Source organism: Sphaeramia orbicularis, chromosome 3 (genome assembly GCF_902148855.1).
Source record: "Sphaeramia orbicularis chromosome 3, fSphaOr1.1, whole genome shotgun sequence".
Classification (NCBI taxonomy): Eukaryota; Metazoa; Chordata; class Actinopteri; order Kurtiformes; family Apogonidae; genus Sphaeramia; species Sphaeramia orbicularis.
Genome location: NC_043959.1, coordinates 21,828,760 through 21,847,373, shown reverse-complemented (window position 1 = coordinate 21,847,373; position 18,614 = coordinate 21,828,760). Strand labels below are relative to the sequence as shown.

Genomic DNA, 18,614 nt, shown 5'->3' with positions numbered 1-18,614 from the left:
TGAGGTTTCATTGAAATGCAAATGCAATTTTATATTAAAAGATAGCAAAGGGATAATTCACTATATCACACAACACAGCTTGTTAGTACTGCCATGGAAATACATATACAGTCTTTTCATATTTACACATCAAGTGACAACCAAACAGAAATCATAAATACCTCTTTTTTGTTAACTTTACAACAGCTATACGCGAACCAGTATTTCAGAAGATAAAAGAGCACTATTAAATAACTGGCATCTTCCCTATAATCATTTACAAGGCTTGGAAACACAGTGGTTAAAAGAATCCAGCAAAAAAAAAAAAAAATCAAAACAAAAACAAACAAACAAACAAACAAAAAAAAAGTTCTTCTCCAGTGAGTAAAATTAATACAGGTCTAAAAACGATCATGAAATCCCTTTGTACAAAAGACTATACAACTTAATTAACACAATATCTTCAACAGAAATGTTTTGCTTATATCGGCGTGATCAAATCTGTACACTTGAGCGTTCCTGCAGCAGAGTTTGGAGGGACTGTGAGCCGGGATGAATGCGTACTGGGTCGTCGCCGTCGCCGTCGTTGCCACGGTGACCGCGGTTTCCGTAGCTGCCAGGACCCTCGTTCATTGGCCTCAGTGCTTCGTCTAGCAGCAAATCAGCAACGTGGCTGAGCTCGTAGCAGATACTTCAAAATACACGGTTTTAATAAATTCTAACTGATAATATTTGTTAATATAGCAATATAGTATTTTCTTGTACCATGTTTTAACAACAGACAAAAAAAAAAAAAAACAGTAAAGTTAAAGCGATGCATAATATCTTGTATTAAATTAATGCTTCAGTAAGTTGTCAGTGATATATTTTCTAAAGTAGATCCCTTGCTGCCTGAAGGGGGCGCTCCACGCACAGTGTGGATACTGCACATGCACCGTTCCTTTACAGATTTAATATTAAAACTCCCAGAAAGAAACAAAACTAAATAAATAAATATGAGAGAAATACTCAAGCCATGCAGGTAGTTTTGGTTTTACGTGGTGAAGGTTTGGGATATTTGTCTCTGAAACTCAAAACCAGCCCCAAAAATACAGAAATATAACCTCAGATGGAAAAAAATCTGTTGGTTTTTGTTGATATTTAATGTCAGAGTTTATGGATGTGGTGGGAAAAGACTGACGCATCGGTATAAATGATACCGAGTGCAGGGTTTTTCTCAAATCCAGGCTGTGTTGACTTTTTATAGTGTTTTTTTTAAAGAAAAAAATAAATTATAAAGAATAAGGAAAAATCAGAAACACCCCGCTGTAAAAAATGTAAATGCAGGTACATGTATGTTCTCTGATTATAAACTGGGTGTAAATGTTACAGTGAAATTACAAGTTCACGTCTTGTAACAAACAAAGTCGATAATGTTCACGTCTGCTGCTAAATATCGCAGATGTTTTCAACAAATGTCTTAAACATAAAAAAAAAAAAAAAACTCCCGTCAGTCAGAGTTAAATTTACTAATAAATTAAAGCAACAATAAAAAAAAAAAAAAATTTAACATGATGTTAAACTTCGCTGCAGCTGAAGTCTTTGTTTTTGTCGTTATTTTAGTAAAAATCGTAAATTAAATGAGTGAAAATATTAATATCAAGTGCTTTAGTAGATTCTCATTTAGTAAAAGAACAGATTTCGTAACAGGAGGAGAGGAAACCAGACCCAGACCTGGACCCAGACCCAGAACCAGACCTGGAAACAGAACCAGACCTGGACCCAAACCTGGAACCAGACCCAGACCTGGACCCAGACCCGTAACCTAGGCACAGACCTGGACCCAGACCCAGACCTGAACCCAGGCCCAGAACTAGACCTGGACCCAGACCTGAACCTGGAACCAGACCCGGGCCTGGACCCAGACCTAGACCTAGAACCAGACCTGGACCCATGACCTAGACCCAGACCTGGTTCTCCAGGACACTCAGAACTGGACTCCTATTTTTCAGACACATTTCTGGACTAATGATGTTTAATATGTAAATAATGTTTTTCACTGTTAGATTTTTTAATGTTTTTTTCCTTTGTTTAGGTCAGATTTGTTATTCAGTGAATAAACTCCTTAAAGTATCTAGAATTAGAAGCAGGGTTTATTGTATTTTTCTCAAAACAACAAAAGTTCTGCTTCTGAAGGTCAGGGTTCATGAGGAAAACCTACTTAGTCCGACTGAACTCCAGCGAATCGAACAACTCCCTTAAATAAAAAAAAAAGAAAAAGTCACTCAGGTTCAAACACTATAAAACATCCTGAATTGTACATTTTTTAGAAAACAGACTGTGGGCTGCACAGACCTGGAGGCGACCAAAACCACCTCTGTTCATTAAACCCAGTCTGTGCTTTTAATCTGAGGTTAAATCATCTGTATTCGGTCGATGTGGCGTCTGAAATAAGAGACTAAATACATAAAACCTCAGTGAATAAAGCCAAAACTACTTCATCTGCACGGCTCCAAACCATCAGCAATAAATGAGAGATGATGTAGAGACCCCTCCCCCTTTACAACCTCCAGGAAACGTAAAGAAAGAGGGTGAAGGTAATGACGTTTTTGGCTATTTTTGGCTGTTTCTTCATCCCGGCGTCCTCCGCTCCGACGGTAAAAAAGGCCACGTTTCGCCGAGGATGAACTTCCGTGTGTAATACTAAGAGTGGCAGCGTGACCGACTGGAGGCTGTGGATCCAAACGGAAACATGAACAGGTGGGTGAGGGCGTGAGTGTGAGTCCATGAAAGAAAGAAGCGTGGAGACTCTGCGGAAGCTCCACCCCTTTGGCACTGTCATAAATACAAGCATGAAAACCCCGCCTCCTGCTGCATAAGAGTCGACGCAAACGCTCTGGCCGTTCCCACTCTGAAGTACAAAATAAAACGTTCATAAATAGAGTTTATAAAGACATGAGTGGCATTAGAGAGAGAGAGAGCGTCAGTTTGTCGTTTTAGCTTCGTCCAAAAAGAGAAACAGTTCACAAACAAAACGAAAAATTCAAACCCAAACAGCGGCGAAGTCGTTGACAGAGAAGCGCCGGTCCCGCTGAGGATCTGCCCCGGCTTTGTGTCCCTCTGTTCACTTCCTCCCCACAATCCTTTGCTTTCTGATTCCAGCATGCTCGGTAGTTTGTAGGCCACGCCTCTGGGCTGTAGCTCTGAGGGGGCGTGGTCTGATGGCGGTCCGGTGGACGGAGCCCAGTTCCAAAGGTGATTCCTTAACTCTACGTTTGTTCCTACGTGTGTGTGTGTGTGTGTGTGTGTGATTGTGTGTGTGTGTTTGTACCAGGGTTTTTATATGGGTGTGTTGAGGCGGAGACAGAGTGCGGGGGCGTCGGGCGTCAGGGGGGCGGGACCTCCCTCACACTTCGCTCTCGGTGGAGGGTTTGCGTACCGAGGCCCAGCCGGTGTCGGGCAGGCTGTGCTGGGCGTGGCGCTGCGGGGTGATGGCCGACGGCGTCAGGGTGGTGATGGACGAGCACTCGGACGCCTCCTCCTGCAGCAGCTGCTCCGTCTCGCCGTCGTCCAGCGACGCGCTGCTCGCCTGCAGCGACACGGTGTCGGTGCGCATGCAGGTGTGAAGGCCGCCTCGAGACGGCTTGATCTGTTTGAGGTCGTCCCAGTACAGCTCCTCGTTGGACAGCAGGCACACGCCCTCCACGATGCGGATCTTCTCCTTGGTGTAGCTGCCGTCCACGCCGCCCTGCACAACGACACGCCGTCACACACGGGATTCAACACACGCTCCATTTCACACAGATTTAAGACGATCAGTAGGAGGTTTTAGTGAGCTGTTCAGCTGGTGCTTGATGTAATTTAAAAAAACAAGGCAATATTTTATTCAATATTTAGATCTTTATTTATTTATTCAGATACAATTTTTTTTTACTTTAGTTTATTATTTCAGTTATATTGTATTTTTTAATTCTTTTTTTGTGTATTGTTCATTTTGGGGGAGGTATTCATATAAGCCTTCTTTTTTGGCTTCTAACCTCACCTGCACAATTTTGTTACTTGTTTGAATGTTGTTTTTTTTTCCATCTCTGTTTTTATTTTGTGCAAATAAATAAAAAAAAAGCACTATTTTATAGACTTTCATAGATATACATACTGTTAATACTGTAAATAATATTTAATTAAATGTTTCTTATAATTCTACATTTATATAAGCACTTATATAAATACAAGATTTCTTACTTTTCTGTTTATGAATATTTTTTTTTACTTGTTTGTGTTTTTTTTTCTACCTGCTTTTTTTCTCTTGTTGCTGCTCTGATGGTGAAATTTCCCCACAGTGGGATAAATAAAGTCATATCTTATCTTATTTTATCTTATACTATTCCATCTTATTCTATCTTATCTAATACTGTTAATATTGTGTCAATTCGTATTTTATGTCTATTTTTATTTTATTCTCCTTTAGTTCTGCTAGTGGCATTGTACCCCAAAGACGCGCCAGACACAGAACATCCATTAGAGTAGGATTCTTATTTTACTTGTTAAATTTTATAGTCTATTTTTATTATTTACTTTTTAGTTTTCTTTTGTAAATTTATTCTCTGACATATTGGCGTCTATTCTATTCTATTCTATTCTATTCTATTCTATTCTATTCTATTCTATTCTATTCTATTCACAAGTGCTTATTTGTATTTTCAGCTCAGTTTACTTTCATTCTTTAATTTTAGTATTAGTAGTAAAGTAGTTTTCAGATCCAGTCATTATTTACTGGAGCTGAAAAACATTGAATGAAAGCCTGTAAACAGAATACAATTAACAAAACCACTGTTTATTAAAGTTTCCATATTTTACATGTTGAATTTAGGGGAAATGAAGCAGAGTCTTCTTCCAATTTTGTTTAATTTTAGCTAATGTTAAAATGTTCATTTCAATTAAATTTTTTGTTCATTTTGAGTTTTTTGGGGGAATGTTAGTCACCAATTGAGTTTGTTAAACTGGTAATTTTTTTTTTTTTTTTTTTCCACAAATTAAGCATCTTTTCATCCAGATAGTTGGAAGTGAGTGACTTTTTTTTTTTTTTAACATTGTCATTTACTTCCATAATCTATACATTAAAAAAAAAATCCATTTGAATTATTTGTGCAACTTTCGAGCATTTTGATAAACCAGATTCTTCTATCATTTCAGCTTCTACTAACATTAACACTGTGGATGTAGTTCAGTTTTTGCAGTTATTTTACTGGTGTTTTTTTTTAAATATATTTCAGGAAAAGGCTTCAAACACATTATTATCATTACTAAATCATAAAAACAAACAGATAATTTATGCTTTTTTTGTGCTAATGCTCAGTGCTAACAAATGGCTGCTGTTCATCATTAGGTGGATGTTTATTATTAAACTCTAATGAGGCTTTGATTAAAATAATAAGATGGATGAACAGAAATATCAGAAAAGGAAGGTCGACCAAACGGTGGTGCCTGAAGCCCCGCCCACTAAACCTGTTGCTCCTTTAGTTAAGGATTATGAAAAACAAAACCGCACAAGAATAAAAGCACAGCACAACCGGTCCAGTCACGTCACTCTGGTCTGTTAGTGTCCATGAAAATCACAGCAGACGATTCGACACCATGGAACAAACCTCATGCACTGAACGCCGGTGCCTTCTACCGATGCCGCTTCTGTCACAGGTTCGTTTTATTTACAGACGTGTTCATTCTACTTTATTCTATTTTACATGTGTTTGTCATCTCCAGACCAGAGACACATGGACGATGACATTTAATCTACATGGAAATCCACCAGGGTCTGAAAGGGGTTTGTCCTGCTGTCACATAAAATAGGCTAGCATAAAATAATAATAATACCAGTTTAAGAATACATTATAAGTGGAATATTTCCATTAGTATATTTCCTACATTTTCAGAAAGTACTTTTTGATGCAGAATTGAGTTTTATTTTAACTCGATGTTCATTTTTGTTTTTGTTTTTCATGACTCTCGTGACCATTATAACTAACATACCTATATTACTTATTATGTATATATCGTTGTTACAACTACTATTACTACTATCAATTTATTATAATTTTTATCCTCTGATTAATACATAAATATTGTTTTTACAGTTATTGTTATTGCTATTTTCTTTTACTTCTTCTTACTCGTGTACATTTGATGTTGTGCTGCTTCTAATACCCTGAGGGAAAATATCTAATCTAATCTATTTTATTCTAATCTAATTTAATATAATCTAATCTATCTAATATAATATAATATATCTAACCTAACCCAACATAATCTAATCAATTTAATTTTATCTAACCTAACATAATCTAATCTAATTCAATATAATCTAATCTATCTAATTTAATCTAATCTAATATATCTAATCCAATTTAACCTAACCTAATCTAATCTAATCAATTTAATCTAATCTAACCTACTCTATCTAATTTAATCTAATCTATCAAATCCAACCTAACCTAACATAATATAATCAATTTAATCTAATCTAACCTAACATAATTTAATCTAATCTAATTCAATATAATCTAATCTATCTAATTTAATCTAATCTATCTAATCCGACCTAACCTAATATAATCTAATCAATTTAATCTAACCTAACCTAATCTAATCTAATTTAATCTAATCTAATATATCAAATCCAACCTAACCTCACATAATCTAATCAATTTAATCTAATATAACCTAATCTAATCTACCTAATTTAATCTAATCTAATATATCAAATCCAACCTAACCTAACGTAATGTAATCACTTTAATCTAATTTAATCTATCTAATTTAATCTAATCTAATATATCAAATCCAACCTAACCTCACATAATCTAATCAATTTAATCTAATCTAACCTAATCTAATCTACCTAATTTAATCTAATCTAATCTAATATATCAAATCCAACCTAACCTAACAAAATGTAATCAGTTTAATTTAATCTAACTTAATCTAATCTAATATATCAAATCCAACATAACCTAACATAATCTAATCAATTTAATCTAATTTAATCTATCTAATTTAATCTAATCTAATATATCAAATCCAACATAACCTAACATAATCTAATCAATTTAATCTAATCTAACCTAACATAATCTAATCTAATTCAATATAATCTAATCTATCTAATTTAATCTAATCTAATATATCTAATACAACCTAACCTAACATGATTTAATCTAATCTAATCTAAATCCCCCAAAGACAACCACATGCTGTTGGTACAGACATGACTGTGTGCAGACTACATGCAGTGGACAGACAGAAGCACAGACATGTGTTGGACAGACGGACGGACATGGGCGTGGCCTCCGTGCAGTGTAACTACCTCTCCATGGAACTCAAAAGATAAAGGGAGAGAGGGAGTTGTAGGGATGAGAGAGCTGCAGTGAGGAGAGAGGACAACATGAGTTCAACACAGTCTGAGGTGAAACAACGAACGCACCGGGACCGCCATGGATTCACCTCTAATCCATTCACCTATTAAACCCAAACGCTCCGCCAACACTCGACACACACTCACCTCTTTCTTATATCGGAGCTGGTTGTAAATCGGAGGCTTCTGCGACGCCTCGATCTTCACTTCCTGTGTGGACGTCCGGTATGAGGGGTTACTGTAGGTCAGGTTACTCACCCCCGGGTCGGCAAACTTGGACTTTTTATGTCTGTGGAACAAGACAAGATAGGATAAGATAACATAACATAAAATAAAAAATATAGAGTGAAATAAGAAAACTGGTAATTATACAAATATTTATATAAATATAGAATTGAAATGAAATAATATTTACATATTTACATTGTGTTTGCACATATATGGGTGGTGGTGGTGGTGGGGTTACATATTATTTATGCACAGCCGTGTCAGGTTCCACAGTCAGCCTTATTTTATCTCTAATGGGCTGGTCCAGTTAAACCAAAAGAAAAATAGCCAACAAGTAATGGTAACTCCAAATTTTTCTTTGTTTTACTGCGAAACAAGTCATATGTTCACATTTGTAAATTATCCTTTCCCAAAAATATGTGAATAACCTGAAAAACTTGAAATTTCTAAAGAAAAATAAATGCAATTTGTACAATATTATGCCTCGACTTACAATTTATACATGTCACAGATCTCAATGGATCTACAAATGCACAAAAAATTCAGTAACAGGCATAATAGTGTTCAAATTTCAGTTTGGAATTTGGAGTTGCCATTATTTGTGGGTTATTATTACTATTATTTTACTGGTCTGACCCGCTTGAGATCAAATTGGGCTCAAATTAATTTGACATCCATGGCTTATTATGAGTCCTGTTTAGACCAGCTCTAAATGGAAACTTAACTTCAGTTGTGATTTGACGGTATATAATTAAAATTTGACTGATTGATCGACCATAAACGTTGTCAGTGTACAGGGTGGGGAAGCAAAATTTACAATGAACATTTAGTTGTTTTTTCTCAGCAGGCACTACGTCAATTGTTTTGAAACCAAACATATATTGATGTCATAATCATACCTAACACTATTATCCATACCTTTTCAGAAACTTTTGCCCATATGAGTAATCAGGAAAGCAAACGTCAAAGAGTGTGTGATTTGCTGAATGCACTCGTCACACCAAAGGAGATTTCAAAAATAGTTAGAGTGTCCATAAAGACTGTTTATAATGGAAAGAAGAGAGTGACTATGAGCAAAACTATTACGAGAAAGTCTGGAAGATACTATTAAAGAAGAATGGGAGAAGTTGTCACCCGAATATTTGAGGAACACTTGCGCAAGTTTCAGGAAGCGTGTGAAGGCAGTTATTGAGAAAGAAGGAGGACACATAGAATAAAAACATTTTCTATTATGTACATTTTCTTGTGGCAAATAAATTCTCATGACTTTCAATAAACTAATTGGTCATACACTGTCTGTCAACCCCTGCCTCAAAATATTGTAAATTTTGCTTCCCCACCCTGTAATTTCTGCATTTCACAAATTAATCTCTTGGGCTGGGTTGGAACCTTTGGCGGCCCGGTTTTGGCCCTTGAGCCATGTGTTTGACACCACTGACATACAGTTTATACGTTTCCATAGAGACCAAAGAGGCCAAAGAAAACAGAGACCGACCTGTAGATGATCAACGCTGCGATGAGGATCAGAATGGCCAAGATGGTGAGAACTCCACCGATCACGTAGCTGATGTGTAGACCTTCACCTGCAAAACACACACACACACTCATCAGAAACTAAAGAAAACGCACAACTGAAAACTTTAAGAAATACGACTGATTATCAGGTCCAACTTTTCAGATTTTACACCATCCACCAGCTGCTGATGAAAAAAACCTTTGAGCTTCTCAACATGGCGGAGAGTAACGAGGGATTCATTGTGAATGATAAAAAAACAACAACAAGCTTTTAGGTCAAAACACGGTATTCAAAATCTCTTTGATGGGACATTTTAGAGACAATTTGACAGATTAGTGTTGCTAAATGACCCACATTTTTACCTTTAAACTCATTTTTGCTTTAGCTGGAATAAATGGAATAAATGAAATAAATGATGGAATGGCAATCAATTAAAGTTCACCCTCTGATGGGACATTACTGTGTTTTGACCCTTTTATTAATGTTCTGCTGCTGTTAGCTGAGGATTTTACACATTTATAGCATAATTTGCAAAAAAAATAAAATAAAAATATACAAAAATGCTGTAGCAAATGAATGAACATGTCCAAAATGTTTTTTCTCCCCAAGTAGCAGGTCATGATAAATTGTGCATCGGACATTTTTCATTTCACTAAGACGACAAAAGCGCTTGAACACAACACACTTGTAATTTCGAGTGGAAAGGATCATTTTCCATCTTCCCGACAGCACCTGAAGGCAGCATTAAACCAGAATGATAAAACACACCAGGGCTGAAGGAGTCACACCTTCAGGAGCAGCACCTAGTGGCCATCAGTGGTACTGCACTTCATAAAAACACACACACCCCCCACATCGGTGTGAGTTTGAAGCTGAACAGACAGACTTTCTCCGTTCCGTTTGTTGTACTGACCGTGAGGAGCCGTCACCACGTTGTTGGTCACACATCCCTCCATGTTCATGTTCTTGTCAGTGCAGCTGTTTAACAGACGCAGAAAATGAGATGGGTTAAAACACTGGAGACGCTCGGTAACATTAGCTGTGATTCAGTTCGTTATGACCTAAAAAAGTCAAACAAAGAAACAGTTTTTCATCTGAATAATCCTCGGAGGGCCTTTATCAAAGAGTCTGTCTGCTCCTATAACTTTACTGCTGGGTTTGGGTTTTTCTGTGTGAAGATACTTCTGTATGGTACAATAATAGGTGTTTAACCCTTAAAGACCCACAACTATTTTTAGCCCAATTTCCAAATTATTATTTTTTTGTCTTTCCTAAGTGATTTAACACCATTTATCACCATATTGTTCTCTGCATTTTGCATTTTTTCAGTGTAAATCATGTATTTTCCTATATTTCATTTGCTGATCATGTAGCTGTTCATAAAAATCCCTGAGTAAATCTCAAAGGTTATTACATCAAATCAGAAAAAGCATGAGGAAAACATGGCTTTTTCAATAAAACATATAATTAACAATATAAAAACAAGTGTCTTCATCCACTGTCATAATATTATCCTATATATTTTGCAGTTTTCACTGTAAATCATGTATTTTCCTATATTTCATTTCCTATATTTAATTTAGATGTTCATTTAAACTCAGACTTCATTCAGATAGATAGAACAAGCATCAAAATGAGTAAACATAAAAAAAAAAAGCTGTAAAATTTATGAAAAATGAACAAAATGAGATAAAATTGATGAGAACTTAATCAATATAGGCAAGAAAAATGAAGAAAAATAAACCTAAATAAGTAGCACAATGAACAATAGACAGATAGATAGAACCTTCCTCTTTCATGTGCTTGTGAGTAAACTCTTTTCAGTCTTGTCTCTAAATGCACTTTTTTGTCTTGTTTTACTCTATTTTAATTTTAATGTTAATTATAACATATGATTCTAATATAATTAATGTCTTTTATTCTGTGAATACATTTTAAAACCACATTTTATCTCTGATGATTTTAATGTCTTTTTTCCCCTTTTTTGATTTTAATGTAATTTCAATATCTTGCTTTTTTTTTTTTCTTCTATGACTTTTTTTCATGCCTCTGTAAAGCACTTTGACTTACTCTGTGTACGAATAGTCCTATACAAATACACTTGCCTTGCCAAATGTTATTATATCACAACAGAGAAACTGAAGACAGGTACTTTTTCAGTATAATCTCTCATTAACTGAACATAAAACCAGTGTGTCCATCCACTGTCACTGATCCAACTCCATGGGTTTCACTGGTGAATCAATGTTGTAGAAGATGGCGGTGTTTCCACGGTAACTACAGAGCCTCTGAACGTCCAAATGGTTAAAAGATTCAAGGATTATCGAAGGCGTCGATGGTCAAGAGGATCCAAACAACAATCGTGTGAATCATGAAAAACGACAAATTGCATTTTTCCTGAATTATTTAAACATATAAGAAGTTATTAAATATTTTACATCGGTGGAACCTTTTGGTCGGTGGTGCATGTTTAGGTTTTTATGGGTTTTCAGAGTCTTTCAGAATCAAATGTATAAATGCATTATCATTAAATATAAAGGAAGGCTTTTATTCCAGTCTTTTCACACCAGTAGAAGTTATTTTTGTGTTTCTTCGAGGCCTCAGCTGTGGGTTATGGAGCTATTTACAATGAACTAAAGCTCCTACGTACTTGACAGGTCCGCGGTGGGGAGGGTCCGTGGGGGCTTTGGGGATCTTGTTTGGGACCGGGGTGCTGCTGGTTCCTCTGGTCGGAGACGTGGGGACGTAACCTGAGACTGAAAAACACAAACGCATTAAAACGTGGCATCGAATTGGTCCATTCTACACGATACGGACAAAAGTATGTGGACACGTTGTACTCAGGTGTTTCTTTTGTAACAGGGGTCTGGGATAAGGCTAAAGACGTTCATTTTGTCTTCTGTTTATGTAAATATACTATTTTCTTTTGTTCAGAAACTGTCAAGCAGGTAACATCTAAAAACTCTACCTTGTCTGAACTAAAGAAAATAGTATATTTAGGGGTCTGGGATACAAAACAATAATGACTAATGACATAATGTAGTTTTATATTGGGATAAATATCATTGCATTGGTTAATTTGGTTTAAATTGTTATCTTTGTTTCCAAAATACCTCAGAGATGGTTTTTACATATTTTTTTTTATTTTTTTATCCATGACTATGATTTTAAATGTTCTTCCTCTCAATTTCTAATATATTTTTTATGCTCCGACTGTAAATAATAATTTTCTACCACAACTAACCACCTACTTTCTTCACATTTCACCTAAGAAGGAAAGGAAATATTGATGTTTACAAACTATATGGACAAAAATATTGGGACACATCATGTCTACAGCTGTAAGATGAACCTGTTCATACTGATTTGAGATAAAAACATCAATATTTCATCAATATCAATATTAAAAATTATTATTTACGGTCTCAGCATAAAAAATATTTTAGAAATTTAGAGGCAGAATATTTAAAATCATAGTCGTGGATTAAAAAAACAAAAAAAAACAAACAAAAAACAGTGTTGAGCGAAATTAAGTCAAAACCATCTCTGAGGCATTTTAGGAGCAAATTAGGAGCAAAAAACAACAATTTAACCCAAACAAACCAATGTAATGATATTCATCCCAATATAAGAGTATATTATGTCATTAGTCATTATTGTTTTGTATTCCAGACCCCTGTTAGAAAAGAAACACCTGAATCCAACGTGTCCCAATACTTTTGTCCATATGATGCATTTGTCGATGCTGTGGGTGTCCGGTCACTCACTGGTGGAACATGGCCGTCCGTCCGGTTCGTCAGGACACGCACACACGAAGCTGTTGGTTTTGGCGAAGCAGAGGTGAGTGCAGCCGCCGTTGTTGACGCCGCAGAGGTTCGTACCTGAACGAGAGCAGAGCGGCATTCACAGTGAACATCCAATCAGACGGGGGAGGAGTTTCCTGCCTTTATGATGTTCTTTTCCTGGATCCGTGGACAAATGTACGTGGATTTTACAGCTGCTCTCCTCTGGTGTTAAAGGTGTTCCTTCTGTAGTTTTACTTTGTAAGGTGATTTTTGACTTGAAGAACATGTGGTTCAGCTTATATACGTATAAACCTGGGCATGGACGGTTATCCAGTCATTCACGTATACTGTCGATCGACACATTTCAGGTCACACAAATACCACTACATACTTGTGTCCTTAGAAGACAGATCCTGTTCTTCTTCCTGAAGCTTATTCGATTTTATTTCCTTATTTTAACGAAGGACGAGGTCCAATAAACCACAGACTGTAAAACTGGAAGAGGCACATTCATGATCTGGGGCTTTAACCCTTTCATGCATGAGTTATGAGAACCTTAGTTGAGGTGGTGTTTTTTTTTTTTTTTTGAGTGTTTTTATTCCTCCTTAGACATGAAAAAAACAATGAGATTGAGGTTTTTTTTTTTCATAGATTTACAAAAATGTCCACTCAGCTACACCATGAATTTTATTCTTGAAGCAAAGAAACATGTATTTAAAACCCAATGCCATAAAGTGATATGAAAACAGTGAAATGAAACCATGTTTAATGCTGCTAATCTGATGTTTTCTCACATTTTAACATATTCTAATACTGGTTATTTCTCACTTCATGGAGATAATATGCGAAAAATAACAATTAACAATTGATTTCCACTCAAGAACCAATCAAGAACAGCAAAGTTACAATAATGGCATGAATTGCAGTTTATAAAATGATGCATAAGCGTCCACTGTGTTGGCTGATATGAAACTAAAACAACTAAACCCATGAATATACAAGAGAACAGCTGGAGAATAACTGTCCACTGTAGTGACCACTATGCATGAAAGGGTTAAATATAAATATAAATTAAAATAACTTGGCTTTTCCACCTTTCCCATTTGCCATGTCACAACCTTTGCCAGTTTTTACATATACTTATGTTATATTCCATCTAAACTTGGTGGATAATGTGACTGTTCCCTGAATTAGCCGGTGTTACTACACAATGACATCAGAATACAATATGAAAACAACAAGCAGCTTTATTCTTTAACACACAGCAACTAAATACAACAAAGTCTAGGGTCTATATTATCTTTACTTGCCTACTTATACTATATAACATATTTCCAATGATATTCAGACTCTTTAATTTATTCAGAATAATTATTGCTCTGTAAAACTGCAGCTTTCCTGCCTTGAAACATTATCTGTCAAATTACCATCATATGTGTAAATACTGACACACTGGGAATACTTGGAACTTTAACATATGCGAGTTTAACCAAGAAATAAAATAAATAAACTCTGTCATGGACCAGTCTACAAAATACTTAATTACAATATTACTTAATAATATATTAACCCTTTAAGCACCAAAGTCACAATAATGGCGACAAGCAACATAACTGACTGAAACAGACCATAATAGCTCCAGATGGAGTTACCAAATCTTGTTACCACTAAGCTAAGTTATTTATATTTATATAGTTTTATTTATTTATATTTAAGGCCCCAGATCATGAGTGTGCCTCTTTCAGTTTTACAGTCTGTGGTTTATTGGACCTCGTCTTTCATTAAAATAAGGAAATAAAATAGAATACGCTTCAGGAAGAAGAACAGGATCTGTCTTCTTCCATTAGATGGCGGACATGTGCCCCTTCAATCCAAACACGATTTCAGGGCATGTTTTTATTCAAAGTGAAGAAGAAAATCCAGTTTAAAGGCGTGGTCCCAAATTGATTTAATAAGTAAGTAAAGTTTATTTATTTAAGTAAGTAAAGCTTATTTATTTAAGTAAGTAAAATTTATTTAGTTTTGGATAGATAAGGACAGATTTGTCTACTCTGCTGTTTGGATAAAAAACTACAAAAACTTACTGTATTTTACTTTGTACTAATGTTGAAGTTCATTTATTTTAAGGATAAAATGACAAAAAAAAAAAACACAAAGAAAACTTCCATGTGAATATATTCAAAGTTCAATTTTAATAAAAGTTACGCAGTCCAATATGGCCACCGCCCTGTGACATCACAATATGCAAATTAGAGTAAATTTACCCCCATCAAACTTTGGGTCATAACCAACATTTTTCTCAGTTACATGACTTTATCTCTAACTTACTTTTATTGTTTTTATTAATTCTTCTATGTGTTTTATTTGTTTTCATATCTATGTACAGCACTTTGGCCTGTGCTGTTTTTCAAGTTCTTTGTAAATAAAGTTGACTTGACAAACCACGTCCAAGTTATGGCTTTTTGAAATCTTGATACAAAATTGAATAATTTTAGGAAAAACAAAACGGCCTACAGGGTTAATTAATTAAAATTACTAGTCTAATGATCAGTGGAGCCCAACAGAAGTAATGTGTGATATTTAGTGAACATATATCATGTCCTGACTTAATAAATGAATAATTTTGTGATCATGTGTTACGGAGTTAAATGTGACATGGAAAATGAGTTTTGTTTTGAGCTTGGAAAAAAGAAGTTGTAAGTTGGGTGGGTGGGGTGGGGGGGGCACAGGGCACTGATCTGCCTTGGCGGAGGTCTGTGCTCTCCGAGTGCTTTTCTAATTGCTGTTGTGTTTTGTTTTGTTTTGTTTTTTTTCTCTCTTTTTTTGTGTTAAATAGATCTGTAGGTTTGTTGTATAATTTATTTATTTTTTTGTTTTTTTGGATTGTGTCTGTGTGGTTCCTTATATCTAAGTACATGTTTATGAAAATGTATAATTAAAAAAAAAACAAAAAAACACTACACACCCAAAAGTCGCAGAGGTGAGGTCATTGTAACCGTCTGTCCATAATCTGTTCAGAGTTGCTGATGATGTGTCTGCAGTTTCAACATGATCAGACTTGAAATGATTTTCATTACTTTTCATACTTTTGAAACTTTTCTTTACTTTTTAACTTTTTATTTAGTTTTTAAGATCAAGGTAAAAATGTACTGAGGCAGTGATCATTTTTGGTGTTAATGTTGTGTACCATACAGGGTGGGGAAGCAAAATTTACAATATTTTGAGGCAGGGATTGAAAGACAGTGTATGACCAATTAGTTTATTGAAAGTCATGAGAATTTATTTGCCACAAGAAAATGTACATAATAGAAAATGTTTTTATTCTATGTGTCCTCCTTCTTTCTCAATAACTGCCTTCACACGCTTCCTGAAACTTGCGCAAGTGTTCCTCAAATATTCGGGTGACAACTTCTCCCATTCTTCTTTAATACTATCTTCCAGACTTTCTCGTAATAGTTTTGCTCATAGTCATTCTCTTCTTTCCATTATAAACAGTCTTTATGGACACTCCAACTATTTTTGAAATCTCCTTTGGTGTGACGAGTGCATTCAGCAAATCACACACTCTTTGACGTTTGCTTTCCTGATTACTCATATGGGCAAAAGTTCCTGAAAAGGTATGGATAATAGTGTTAGGTATGATTATGACATCAATATATGTTTGGTTTCAAAACAACTGACGTAGTGCCTGCTGAGAAAAAACAACTAAATGTTCATTGTAAATTTTGCTTCCCCACCCTGTATATCTCAGTACATGTTTATGAAAATGTATAATTAAAAAAAAACAAAACAAAACACTACACACCCAAAAGTCGCACAGGTGATATCATTGTAACCGTCTGTCCATAATCTGTTCAGAGTTGCTGATGATGTCTCTGCAGTTTCAACATGATCAGACTTGTAATGATTTTCATTACTTTTCATACCTTTGAAACTTTTCTTCACTTTTTAACTTCTCATTTAGTTTTTAAGATCAAGGTAAAAATGTACTGAGGCAGTGATCATTTTTGGTGTTAATGTTGTGTACCATATGTGAGCTATTTAAAACAAAACCTCATCTTTGCATCAAACTGTGACTTTTTTGGCTCGTACAGTTACACTGGTCTACAAGGAAAATGCTTCCAGAATAAAAGTAATGAAATTTTACCACATGAGAGTCACTGATAAAGAAAAATCAAGTAAAAAATGCTGGTTGGCTGAACTTTCCAAGACACAGCCTTGAGTCAAAATGTGAAATTCAAGAATTAACGAGAGAATGGGTTTGACTCAAAAGGAATATTTGTCTCAGAGCTACAAGATCTACTTCAAAACACTGTCTGCACATTAGAATACATTCACTTTACAGGTTCTATTTAGTGGAAGATTTATAAAACTATTATATAAATGTCAATAAACCAATATATATGTGTAATAACACTTAATCATATACCTTGAAAACATCAGCAAACTGGCACTTTTGTCATTTATTTTCCAATTAATCTTATTAAAATACATAACATTTAGCACATTTAATCTCTGAAGCAAATCATTTCTAAAAAAATTGTAGACCAGTGTTATCGTTTAAACTGATAGATATAGTTAGGATCTCTGCTCTTTAAAAAAAAAGAAAAAAAGAAAAAAAAAGAGTTTGGAAGAAAGGACCTGATCACATCCAGACCGGGGACGTTTCAACTGAATATTTGGTTTGTGTTTGATTTGTCCTCAGGTCAGTGTGTGGACCGTCGTCTCCCATCATCCACCTGAACCTCAGCTCTTTGGTCTCCGTGTCCTTACCTGTCTGTCTGTGAGGTGATACCACTATAATGTCCATGAGGCCCTCCACATTGGCCAGGACGGTTTCCTTGTTGCGTCCGGTGTGTTTGTCCACGCGTTGGATGGACTTAGTCTGCCAGTCCGTCCAGTAGATCCAACGGTCTTGCTGCGAGAGTCGGGAGAAAGGAGTTAGAGGGGAGGACACCGGCTTCAACTGGGGAAACGAAGGGAGAAGAAGAAGAAAAAAGAGGAAGAGGAAGAAGAAGAGAGGGAAAAAAACACAGACAAGGAGCAGGGGGACGGAGGAAGAAAAGGGGAGGGGCCGAGAGAAAGAGAGAAGGGGGGGGAAGAAAAATGAGGGTCAGAGTGGAAGGGAAGACGGAATGGTTAAGTCGAATGAGTTCAGTATGAAGACGCAGGTACGACGGCGAGCGAGCGATGAGCGGGAGACAGCAGATGAGTGGAGGAGGCAGCCAATAGGGAGCAGGGGGAGGGGTCAGCCCGGTGATGGACAGCTGAGGACGGGGACAAGGGGGGGGGGGGGGGCGGTACCTGTGTGAGGGCGAAGGGGTGGGACACGGGGCTGACCAGGACCTGACGCAGCTTCCCGTTCAGGTCTGAGCTCTCGATCCGGTCCAGGTGAGCGTCCACCCAGAAAATCCTGCAGGGACATCACACGGAAATTTATAGAAATGAACAACAGAAGAAAAGTAACAGTTCCAGATGGGATGGAGGCATTAGTTCTCTACAGAAGAGGATTAGGGCCACTGGAAAGAAAAATTAAAATTAAGGTCCAATATATTTTTTTGTTATTAATCTGAGAAAAAAGTCCGAATTCTGACGTTTTTCTCAGAATAATAATGAGGTGTTTGTGAAGCTGTGATGATTCTATTGTGATGGTCTAAATCAGGGGTGTCAAACATGCGGCCCGTGGGCCAAAACCAGCCCGTCAAAGGGTCCAATGTGG

At 36.1% G+C, this 18,614-nt stretch overlaps 1 protein-coding gene across 2 annotated transcripts in view; it reads right to left on the bottom strand.

Annotated features, from left to right (window-relative positions):
* Positions 1 to 18,614, bottom strand: part of lrp4 (low density lipoprotein receptor-related protein 4) — a 274,143-nt gene continuing 255,529 nt past the window's right edge. Inside the window, exons 31-38 of one of the 2 annotated variants that reach the window (XM_030130798.1) lie at positions 18,200 to 18,308; positions 17,669 to 17,861; positions 12,878 to 12,991; positions 11,761 to 11,866; positions 10,024 to 10,088; positions 9,090 to 9,177; positions 7,514 to 7,655; positions 1 to 3,706 (exon numbers count right to left, since the gene is read on the bottom strand). In XM_030130798.1, the coding sequence (XP_029986658.1) occupies positions 3,365 to 3,706; positions 7,514 to 7,655; positions 9,090 to 9,177; positions 10,024 to 10,088; positions 11,761 to 11,866; positions 12,878 to 12,991; positions 17,669 to 17,861; positions 18,200 to 18,308 (1,159 nt within the window). In that variant the 3' untranslated portion in view covers positions 1 to 3,364. The remainder of the gene's footprint in view (positions 3,707 to 7,513; positions 7,656 to 9,089; positions 9,178 to 10,023; positions 10,089 to 11,760; positions 11,867 to 12,877; positions 12,992 to 17,668; positions 17,862 to 18,199; positions 18,309 to 18,614) is intronic. The other variant, XM_030130799.1, reaches the window with a different exon arrangement.